Source organism: Labrus bergylta, chromosome 21 (assembly GCF_963930695.1).
Source record: "Labrus bergylta chromosome 21, fLabBer1.1, whole genome shotgun sequence".
NCBI classification, from domain to species: domain Eukaryota; kingdom Metazoa; phylum Chordata; class Actinopteri; order Labriformes; family Labridae; genus Labrus; species Labrus bergylta.
The window spans coordinates 7,745,354-7,757,581 of NC_089215.1; the positions used below are offsets into that span (position 1 = coordinate 7,745,354).

Consider the following 12,228-nt stretch of genomic DNA (forward strand, 5'->3'; position numbering starts at 1 on the left):
AAAAACGTACAACTTTTTAAAAAAAAGTCGCAAGTGACAGTTTTTTCTTGACCTTGAAAAGTTTGTGAAAGAGAGTATTTACTGAGGATCAGCTGACTAGTGTGGTCAGAGGTTTTCAGCTGCAAGTTATTTTCATGTTTGATATGAAATTTGGTTTTAAAAATCAGTCAATGAAACAGCTTTATCCATCTCAACCAGGGGAATTTGTTTCAGCTGCTTGTAGATAAAAAGGACAAAAAAACGAGTGTTTAAGCTGAAGGCCTTAACATATTACTGTGGACGTATGTATGAAGGTTTCATATGCTATTCTTGTTCATTTGCCGTAATGTGACATGTATCTTTCATGGGAAATATCTTGATAATCCTGATACTAACTTAAGCTCTTCCTCTAAGCCGTACACGGTGCATACTGTAGTTAGGAATTAAACAGACATCTGCAGCAGCACAAAATCTTCGCCAACATTTTTTTCTTGTGAGTTATACAAATGAACATCAGCTGAGATATTTTACAAAATCTTTTCTTATTGCTGACCTTGAGCAGCTGCCATCACTGCTGCACTGCTGAGATTGATGACTTGTTAAATCTGTAGCTGTGTGGCCTCACATTTTAGTGTCACCCTCATCCTTTGACTGGATAAAATGAGCAACACCAGAGCTAAAAGTCTGCCACCAGAAGACGCAAATTGACAGGGTTCATCCGGAGTATATTTGCTCTCTTTTAGAGGCATTGATCGGCGTGGTAAGGACGGGAGGGAGCCCTCACAAGTACTTGATTCTAGGTTATCCACACTAAAATTCTTAACAGTTTTTCTATCACTTTCTAAAGCAGTTCAGTCTTTTCACACCACAGAACACATCCACTAGACTTTATTGTAAATCAATCCAAATCAAATATACGTTTCCCTCCAAACCCACAATTTGGCACCAATTTTCCAACAATCACACGGGGAGAAAATCGTCGCGGAAGAAGCAGAGATGCCACTTTCAACTTCCTCCTAGCAGCCTCACTCTATCAAATTGTACCGCAAGTCCACCTCTGTCTGTTTTAGGCCGACTGACAAAAAAAAAAAAATCCCTTCCCCCTGCTGTGCTGTCTGCATGGCTCTATCAATCTCTTCTTAGACAAGCAACTAACTGCAACAAGTTCTCACGCTTCTGCTCTAGGCCTTGTCAAAATGTATTTGTCTAGAAAATCTAGCGGATAAAGTAGCTAAAGCAGAGACACACAGGGCTCGGTAAGGGGGAAAAAAAAGGTGCCCTAAAAAAAGATTTTACACCTCGAGAAGGTTGATTTCTCAAATGTAAAAAGCAGCCGTCGAGGGGAAACGATGTGAGTGATGGCAAACAGTACGTAATTTTTACAAGGCTGCTGAGTCTTTATGCTGCTGTCACTCATTTTGTGAGAAAAGAGAGAATAATTCTCCTCGACCGTGCAGCTTGAGAGCGAGACATAATGCTCCATCACAAAGAGAAGATCTTGAGAGTGTAAAGGACCTTATCGATCCTTTTTCTCCACGAGCAACAACATCCAACTCTCCATCACTCTGACTCTCTCAGTGCTGCTGCTGAACATAGACTCTCAGCCCACACAACAAATGGCAGTGAGAGACAGAGGGAGAGGCTGAAATACTACACAGTCCGTTTTTTTATTTTTTTTATTCACCGTCTCTCAGGCTGGACTAGAGAGCAGCAGCCTAGCATTGTCCGCCTCCTGCTAAATCATGACTTATCCCTTGTGAGTCATTTTTTCTCAAGACGCAACAAATCTCTTTTTAATCTCTGAAATCGACACCACAAATGACGTCTTATTATGATGCAATTCTTCTTCTTGGTTGGAGCGGCTCAATCATGGGAAGTTTCAGAGGAAGGCTGTTGAACTGAATAGCAGAGAGATAGATTCTGTAGAATGAAAAGCATTTTTGGTTAGTTTAATATAACACTCTCAATTAGATAACCAATGGACATTTGCATGCTCTTTAAATAGTCATGCTTTCAGTTTTATGATTATGGTGCATCCAACAGGAATCATGTTCAGTCCATTTTGTAGTCCTCAATACGATCTATTTTGCGGTTTTACGCTTTTTTTTTTTAAACATATTGCAGCTTACTCTGTCTTTCTGCTGTCATTTTCCATTTTAATCCCTGCTGATGTGTTAAGAACATCTACACATGTATTGCCTCAGGAATACTTCCTGAGCTTCCTGTGACAAGCATCGTATATTTGATTTACGTTTTCACTTCACTTAACAGGGAATGTGCGCATTAGATTAAAGATTTTGGAGAATTCGCCGTGTTTGAGGCTATTTTTTCATTTCTATTTCTTCACTGAAAGCTCCTTTATGACGCTTGAACATGTGTCTTTAAATGAATGAACATTTGAGTCACATCTGTCACGTTCTGTCCACAGCATCAGTCAATGGTCCGAATCTGGGCAGGAAGTCTTTGGACTTTTATTCTATTTAGAATAAACTCATTTTGACCACATTAGCTGCTGATAGGAAGATGCAAAACTTAAAAAAGAAAACGTTGCTCTACATAAAAGGAACAACAACAACAAATCCTAAAATATCAGTTTGATTGAAAATACCTCTCCTCCCCTGTGTGACTGTGTACATCATTTTGGATTCGATTAGATATACTTGATTGTCCCGAGGGGAAATTTGCTTTGGGCAAGAGCACAAAATAAACGTACGCTCAGCTCTTTTTCATGTGACATGAAAAGAAGCGCAGCATACACGACTGGTAACCACAAATAGAAATGAAGCAGAGCAGAACAAGACAAGTAATAAAAACAGGATTCTTAAAAATGCACAATTTAAAAGCAAAAAATGTGTCCCTCTGTGTGTCCGCAGGTCGCTCGGGCCAGGCGGTGGCGGTGCGGGCCAAAGTTTTCGGCTTCAACGTCATCTTCTACGACCCGTACCTGCAGGACGGGCTGGAGCGCTCGCTGGGCGTGCAGCGCGTCTACACTCTGCAGGACCTGCTCTACCAGAGCGACTGTGTGTCCTTGCACTGCAACCTGAATGAACACAACCACCACCTCATCAACGACTTCACCATCAAACAGGTGCGTTAGGAAAACTTGGACACACACACACACACACACACACACACACACACACACACACACACACACACACACACACACACACACACACACACACACACACACACACACACACACACACACACACACACACACACACACACGCACTTATAGCAGCTGTGAGACCTGACCTGGGCTTTAATGCAGTGCTATCTAGCAGGTAGACAAGCAGAGCCGCTGGTGTATTATTACTGTGTCAGCCTGGAGGCCGTCCTAAAGAGCATTATAGTCTGTAGGAAGAAAGAGAGAGTCAAAAAAGAGAGAGCCGCCTTCCTGCCTGCACATTCCCTGCTCTTTATCTTAAGCTCCACCAAAGCTGGACACAAATTCATTCCTTTGCTCTGTCAAATGCAATTAGCGCCAGCCCACGGCTACAGCAAATATATCGACTAGGCTGCACAGCAGGGGGGCCGAGAGCATGGCGAGGGGAAAGTGCTGCTCTCTGAGTCAATAGCTGCACTCCGAGGGGCTGCCTGGAGTGACACCTGCAGGAGAAAAAGAGGAACTACAACGGCCCCAAGATGCATCTCCTCTTTTGTCCAAATCGGCATTCTGCCACAAAATGTTTTCTTTCTTTTTCGTTCGTCACTTTTTTCAGGAGACAAACCGACGAGTGTGTAGCGTATTAGCTTAACCTAGTTAACTCTGTGTCTTCTCAGCAGCTTAAGATTCTCAGCTGCCTCTTAAGTGCTGCAATGAAAGCACACTTTCCTCCTCACCAAAAATCTTGGCAGTCGCACTCCGCTTCTAAAGTGGAAAACGTGTGTGAATATTTGTGTGTTTCTGCGTGTGTCAAAACCACCAATGCCTAATAAAAGACTGCCTGCCTGCCAGCGTAAAGGCTTTTCATGCCCCTGGATTTCAGCTTTTGTCAAGATTAAGGGATTACTTTCTTCTGAGCATATTCATTTGATTTTTTTTTTCCTCTTCTTCCTTCCTCTTGGACTTTTTTTTTTTGTTGTTGCCATTTTTCCCCGCACAAGCAGTGAGGGGTTTTGTGGCACTGCCTCATCTGTCAGCTCATCCATCATATAATCTATCAGTTTTTTTCTCTATCTCACATCTGACAGTATTCTTTTTGAAAAAGCTTGATTTGTCAGGTGTCAGGGATAACAAAAGGCGTCACTGAATTTCATTCTCCTCTTCTTCTATCCGCTGTAATATCTTCCAGAGCCTTAAATGCAGACATCAAATCCAGATTGATATTCCACTTAAGATCAAAGAGATTCATTTTTCTGCTGGGCTGACAGAAACACAAAAAAAAAGATGACTCGTCGGATAATTTCCCTCTAAATAAACCTTTATATCTGTGTTTTCTTGTGCTGATTTGTTTGTGTTTGTGTGTCTCGTGCACCACAGATGCGTCAGGGTGCATTCCTGGTGAACACTGCACGGGGAGGCCTGGTGGACGAGAAGGCCCTGGCCCAGGCATTAAAGGAGGGAAGAATACGTGGAGCTGCGCTGGATGTACACGAGACAGAGCCCTTCACGTAAGAACACCGGCGTTTAAATGAAAAATCCACTCTGGAAAAAAATGATATATAAATGCTGCACTTATAGTGAAAGATAGAGACAGGGAAATAGATAGGTGTGAAGGAAGAGAAAGATAGCAAGACCTTTCACAGTGAGAAGTTTTAAACAGCTGAAAGGAGAAGCAGTCAGACAGAAACAATGGCAGATGTGACGAGTTAAAGACAGCTCGTACACCTCTAAAAGCCTCCTTCAGGGCCCTGCAGGTAATGGAATATAGGAGACAGAGAGCTCGCTTTATTCCCATCAGAGGATATTATATGCAGTTAAAGCTGCAGGTGGATGTTGGAGAGGAAAGCGCTGCAGCAAAGAGTCTCTCTTCCTCTTCAGAGGTCCACGCCTGCTGGACTCACACTTATCAGGACAAATGGGAAAATGTTTGTTTTTGATTTGTTTCAAATTCCGCTGAAAGTGCTACAGTGTTGACATGGGAGAGAATTATTGGGGATTATTAAATGGTGTTTACAGCAGCCAATAGAGTGTAAGTGTTTAAAGCTACCTCCTGTCTGTCACATTTCAAACAAATTCACAGCTTTAAACTTTGTGTTTGAGTGTATCTGTGTGTGCCTCTGCGTGTGTGTGCTTAATTCTGAATGTGGTTTTTTTTTCTGTTTCTGAACTAGTGCACACTTTGAAAAACACAATTACAAACATGGTCATGTTTGAATTTTCATGTTTTCTGAGAAATAAAAAAAAATAAAAACAGGAAAAATTGGGAGTGTAGCAGAAAAAAATCAAAAGCGTAAGCAAGCATGTGTTGTTCTACACTAGCTAGCCTGTCCATGTTGCGCTCTGGGGTCGCTGATAGAGGTCATCGTAAGGTTGGAGGGAGGTAATAGCTTGAGTAAGTGTTTCACTGGATGCTAGATTTCAAAGGCTCAGAGTGAGTCTTGAACATATTTTTTATGTCTACCGACCAGGTAATGATAAACAATTAAATAGCATTTAGAATATCGACAAATTACTTTTTATATGTCATTGCTGAGCCTGATTCTGTCGTACAGGTGGTGACAAAAGCAAGACATATGAGAATTAAACAAATACAACATCTATTTTGATTCAGTTGGAACTTTAAAGGCAGCACAACACACTTAAACGTCTTCTGAAAGTAGAAATTGAACCCCAGAAATCTCCTGTTTGCGTCTAAACTGTAGGGATTATCTAACATCCTTCCACCTTATTGTTCTTAACCACCATCTGTTCTTTAGTTTGGTCTAGTTTTGGTCAGGTATTGCATTTTGACTCCGTAACAAGCTGAAAGGCAGCTGTAAACATTAATCATTCATCTGAGGCAATATGTTTTCTTCTGGTGTCCGATCACTTCACTGCTTCTTAGGTAAGGTCTAGATTTCCATTTCCACTCCCACTCTCACCAGAGGGCAAACAACTCCACACGCCTCCCAGTTTTCCTCCTTCCTAAGTGCACTGCTCCCTGTCTCAGGGGTGTAACTGGTGTTGATGTGTTGTTCACGCATCACTCAACAGTCAGGGAGTTTGGAGGCTGCTCAGCTGAACGGCTACTTGAGGAACTGAAACTCAGCCTAACGGAGCCGAAACTCATGCTCCACTGACCCAGTGTGTCAACAGGGGAGTGTTTCATAACTGTGGCCCTCCATCCCACGCGACGCAACACTGATTCACACGCACGCACACGCAGGCACACACAGGCACACACACGCAACCAGGCGAGGTATAACACAGATGGAGGAGAATGAGGAGAGGGAGTTGGAGCTGATTTGTTCTTTCTTTGCCACATGAGAGGAAGAAGAGGAGAGAGAGAAAGTTTTGGAGAAGGAGGATGAAGATTTTTGTGCGTTTGAATAAAAAAGGATCTGACATTTCGTTCCTTTGGACATAGTCGCAGACAAATTGTGAAGTAAAACGTACTGTACACTAACATTGACTTTTCAGGGGAAAAAAGGAGGGAAACAGTGGGAGTATAACATTTCCAATAATGAGGAATGAGTTCAAAACGCAGAAAAGCCTGCACCAATATTTTGAGACACCAACTTGCTCTACAAAAAAAAAGAAGGTTTATTGCAGGTGGTGGTGGTGTGATGGCATTCTTTAAATTTCACATTATCCATTGTCAGTGTTCAGCCGTGGACTGTCGACTGCAGCTCTGCAGCTGTTTGTTGGTGCTAAACTCATCTTTTATTTGACAAAAGCAATCGCTCTGGTACTTATTATAGCTCACATTCTTTTTTTAATCACATTTTTTCCATTATGTGTGCAAATAAAAAGGAGGAGAGAGTGGGGAACGACAATGCAGCAAAGGGCTGATGTCAGATTCCAGCCCACAGCCGCTGCGACAAAAACTAAAGCCTGCGTACATGGGGCGCATGACATAACCGCTAGGCTATCCAGAGCCCCCTCCCCTCTTTTACTGAGAATCTGTTTTTATTTCAGAAGTGATCTAGTGTTATTTTCCCTAAATTGTTTATATCTATGATTACTCCTCAAGAGAGCCTTAATCTTTAAATATGCAAAATACTTCACTGAAAAAAAATGCTGGACACAAAATGTCAAAATCTGTTTCATAGCAATACGTTTGGAAAAATTCTCCCCCCATGAGCAGATTCATACAAAAATGACCATACAATGAGATGAACATTAATAAAGGAGGGGGCTTAAATACCTTTTTAGGATTAAAAAAATGTTCATCTCTAATTGTATTCCTGTAATTCCCAAAGGAAAGAAAACACAGCTCTGGCTTCCTCTGCCTCACAGATTTTTTACTTTATGTTTTTTTTGTTTTTTTTTCACTTTTTCTTCCTGTGTGTGTTGCAGATTTGCTCAGGGCCCTCTCAAAGACGCTCCCAACCTGATCTGCACACCGCACACAGCCTGGTACAGCGAGCAGGCCTCTCTGGAGATGAGGGAGGCAGCAGCCACCGAGATCCGAAGAGCCATCACAGGTACTCGGCCACAGACATGAATCTAAAATCTGTTTCTTATACCCGTTTTAAATCTGAAAAACAAAATGACTCATAGCCCCTGTCTTAGTGTTGTATGTGACCTGTTACACATCTATCTTTCCCAGATGTCACATTTCCACTTCACTAGGCTTTGGGCAGCCTTTATTAAATCTGGACCTCTTAATAGATGTCATCATTAGCAACCCAACACAGAGCACAGACAGTTTGGGGGAGGAGGGGGGAGTTACATCAGCCTCACAGACAACATCCAGATTGTTAAATGATCTTAATTTGTGTTTGTGTATCCAGGCCTGATACGTATGTCAGGCTGAACTCGTTAACACTTTTCCGTTGTCTGGTCACCCGTCCCCGATAACGAGTTCTAACCTTTTTAGCGTCTGTGATTCATGTCGTTGTGGCTCACTGATTCCAAGTGTATGTGTGTGTGTGTGTTTGTTCATATGACAGGCCGTATCCCAGACAGCCTAAGAAACTGCGTCAACAAGGAGTTCTTTGTCACTACATCACCATGGGCAGTTATGGATCAGCCAGGTGTTCACCCTGAGCTCAACGGTGCCGCCTACAGGTAGACACTGAACATGCAGATGGCTGTCAAACTTCTTCACATTTCAGAAAAATTTATTTATTTTATTTTTTTATTGTTATTACAGTCACAGTCACTTTTTATTATTTCTCCATTAAAGATGACGTGCTATGTTTATTTGCTTTGCCTCGATGTAAACAGCCTGACCGATATAGGATTTTTAGGAGAGAAAAATGCACTGATTACATGGCGTCAAGTGATATTTTGACCTAAAAAATATGTTTTTCATGAAGACATGAAGATGCAGAGATCCTCAGAAGCTGCTTTATTAAACAAAGACAACTTAATGAAAGAATATGAAACATTATTTTACTTCATGAATCGATTCTTATGTGAACCACAGAACACTGCTGGATAGAGATGTTCTGATACCAGTATCAGTATCAGAAGTGATCTAAACTGATGAACAGTGTTTCAGCAGCTGCCGGAATAATACACTGTTACAATATGATTTATTACCCCCACCCCACCCCCACCCATTTAAAAAACAACTTCTAGCAGAGAGTTTAATGTTAATGAAAACAGCTTTTTCTGTGATGTCAGAAAAAAAAGCACAGTTACCAATATTCTGCAATGGGGTGAAATCGGCCTGGTGATATTGGCTCACAGATTTATCGGTCAGGCTCTTTCGATTTTTTGTTCTTAGATTAAAATATATCACCGCATCATTTCAGTGTCTCCATGACTCAATGAATTCCCCCCTCTGCTTTAGTTCTTAGATCGATATAGGCCCCCTTCCCCTCACTAACTGTCCTCTGTAGAAAGCTAACTGTGTGCCCACCATGTCCTCCTGTGGGCTCCTCCTGATCTCAGCATGTCCGCCCTCATGTGCTTTCTTTCACGCAGCCAAGCTCTTCCAGCCGTAGCAACCGGTGTCCCCCAAGACAAAATTAATGCCTAGATCAGGAGCAGGTAAATATAAAGACGACCATCTTGGCCAGCAGGTCCTGGATATAAGACCTTACTCACCTGTCCCCACTAAACCCTCCCCCTCCCCCCCAGTACTCACCTGTTTGACTGAGCACAGATTAGAAGTGGATGACAGTGGGTGTTGGTTTTGAGTGTCCCAGGAAGCATGATGGTATAAAGCCATTCAGATGAAGTTTCACTGATGGAGTCATGCTTTGTGGGTTTTTTTCTTCTGGGTTTTTGGGTCCTTTTTCCCCTTCACTGATTTAATGGTGTAACTGTAGTGAGCCTCATGGGGTCATACTGGGTGCTTTTTGTTTTTACTACTTCAGCATTCCCTCTCATTACTTTTGTATTTTATCGCATTGCTTTGTTTCTTTTTGCATCACCTCTGATCCATTGTAGCAGTAGTTACTGTGTCTCTGTCTAGTTATAACACACTGCTACATGTGATTTAAAAGTGCTATGCATCGTTACCAATACACCCCAAAAAGTTTGGAAGAAGCAGAAGCAAAATATTGTTACAGAAATCAAAAGCTAATGCAAGAAAATGCAACAGTTAATTGAGAACTAATTTCAGAAAATGTCCAGTATGATCCTTTCACATCTCTTTTACTTCCTTAGTCTTTCCAGTTTCTTGACAGAATTTTGTGACATCAAAATTAAAATAGTGACATGGCTCTTTTCCACCAAGAAGTACCAGTGACTCAACAACCAACTGAAGTTCCCTCTTGTGTTCTTGTTTGATTGTTTTTAGTGCTAAAACAATTCATGTAAGGGTAATTTCTACTATAAATATCATTTCACAACATTTGGCAGTTTCAGCTTCTTAAATGTGAAAGACTGCTGCTTCTCTCTTTTGCTGTGGTAGAGTTGGTTTTCCCTTTAACCAGAAGGTCAGAGGTTTGATTTCGAGCTCCTGCTACTACACGTCAATGTGTCTTTGGTTAAGACACTGAACTCCAAATTGCTCCCACTGTAATGTCAGCTAATATGTATGAATGGGATTAGTTAATACTGATGGACACTTCACACAGCAACGAGCTAACAAGCTCAAGTCCATTTACCCTTTATCGTTATGGACTCATCCACTTTGGGTGATCATCTTTGAATGGTACAATAACTTTATCAAAATAAGTCCTTCAAGAGCAGGAACTTGTAAGGGGATTCAGTCGCGCTAAAAGTTTCCTGAAAAGTTCCTGTGGTGGAAAAGAGCCAGTAACTTCACTAAATGTCGGCTGTCTCTTCACGGAGTTGGGGAACCTCTTAGTTCACTACACTCAGTCTGAAACTCTAACTCTTAACGTTTCTCGCAGATACCCGCCAGGCGTAGTTGGAGTGGCTCCGGGCGGCATCCCAGGGGCATTAGAGGGCATGGTGCCAGGTGGGGTGCCCATTGCCCACACCCTGCCTTCTGGTACACACCCCTCCCAGGCCCCATCGCCCAACCAGCCCTCCAAACACGGCGAGACCAGAGAGCACCTCACCGAGCAATAGCAGCAGAAGGGATCGAACCGCGACATCTCATCCGACCTGTTGACACTCACAACCAACCAATCACAACGCAACTGACCAACTGGGACCAAGAGACAGTGAAACTACACAACGAGCCAGTCGGCAACTAGGAACAAAAGAAGTGTTCCGGGGAATTTGTACTTTTAACGTTTTAGTTTTTACTCTCTCTGTCTCTTTGGGTTCAGTACCGACTTTACTCTTTGATGATGTTATTTTTTTTGTTTTTCTTCTTCGGGACATGCCTATGATTGTGGACACAGAGTCCAGTGTTTTTAGCCCTCTGGGATGAATCGATGAGACTCTGTCCTGACCCCCCATCTACACCTCAGAGCTCATGGGAGAACGTAGGCCCACATCTCAACACAACAATGGGCGAACAGGAGAGAAAAACTTTGGCATCATGTGCTACTGGACCTTATACCCCTCCTCCTCCTCCTTATAACTCCATCCTGATCCTCCTCCTCCTCCTCTCCTCCACCTCTCCTCCAGCCCTCCTTATGTAACTAATGTGTGTTGTTTAGGCCCCTCATTATGCCTCAGAAGAGAATTATTATTATTTTCTTTTTCAATTTTCAGTGTGAATGACTTAAAATGGATTATTAATTATATATATTTATCATTCGTCAAACAAGAGGAAAAGATTGCTCATCAGTTTTAGTGATCTAGAGTGGGTTTTAACCCTTTCCTGGCAGCAGACAAATGATGTGTCATGGTTGCAGTTGCAGGACTTCACCACACGAGGGCGCTTCTACACAGTGTGAGGGATGTCACCCGCACCTGTAAGAACACAAGGTGCTCCAGTTTATTCAGAGCCGTCAAGCAAGAAACACTACACAAACATTCACTTTATACATTTGTAAGTAGCTGAATTTTGGGGTTGTATGAATTTAGAGGGAGCTTCTGGCAAAGTATTTAACTTTTTGTTTGAGTTAGTAAGAGTTGGTGATTCATCAGTGTGACTGTGAGCAGTGAAACAGGAATAATAAAAAAAAAGTTTGGATGAAGGAATCGCATTCTAGTGTAGACAAACTGACCTTCTGATCACAGCTGACGATCATATCACAGAATGTGACCCTCCTTTCTTTGAGCGCACTGAAGACAGGAAAGGGTTAAAGCAAACATCTTTTCTTAATGACTCAGGAAAAAACACTTTTTTGCAGATATTGTTTATGCCCAGAATTTTGTCTTTGAGGAAAAAAAAAGATGAGACTAATGTTGTTAGTCGGTATATTTCCTCTCCTCCCTCATCCTCTCCATTGTGGTATTTTTATATACAAGGCGCATCCCACGTTTTTTGGTGTTAAAGAGTTTTGAAGAGTCCTGTTAGATTTGTAATGCCTAGTTAAATGTTCCTATAACCATAGTCCTTTGTGATCCGCCCCTCTCTCTCTCTCTCTCTCTCTCTTCTCTCCTTCTATTTTTCTTTGTTCTATTGAAGGCCAGGTTTCTTTGGGGGGGCATCCTGTACTCTGTAAGAGCAATAGCAGAAACTCCTACTTAGTGTCCCGACATTAGCGAAGAGGCAGCCAGCAGTATGTTTTTGTTTTTAGTGTGAGTATTTGTATTTGTTTCTTGTACAAGGTGAACATTTAGCATTCAGTGCAGTTCAAATAAAAGATACGATTCTGAGAAAACGCCGTCTGTAT

At 42.0% G+C, this 12,228-nt stretch overlaps 1 protein-coding gene across 7 annotated transcripts in view; it reads left to right on the forward strand.

The window, feature by feature from the left end:
• ctbp2l (C-terminal binding protein 2, like) overlaps window positions 1–12,216 on the forward strand; it is a 103,509-nt gene extending 91,293 nt beyond the window's left edge. For 6 of the 7 annotated variants that reach the window (XM_065949934.1, XM_065949935.1, XM_065949938.1 and 3 more), the window contains 5 exons: window positions 2,853–3,067; window positions 4,466–4,596; window positions 7,427–7,554; window positions 8,023–8,140; window positions 10,384–12,216. In XM_065949934.1, coding sequence (XP_065806006.1) covers window positions 2,853–3,067; window positions 4,466–4,596; window positions 7,427–7,554; window positions 8,023–8,140; window positions 10,384–10,564 — 773 coding nt within the window. In that variant the 3' untranslated portion in view covers window positions 10,565–12,216. Of the gene's footprint in view, window positions 1–2,852; window positions 3,068–4,465; window positions 4,597–7,426; window positions 7,555–8,022; window positions 8,141–9,004; window positions 9,071–10,383 lie in introns of all 7 variants that reach the window. The other variant, XM_065949933.1, reaches the window with a different exon arrangement.
• Window positions 12,217–12,228: the final 12 nt, after the last annotated feature.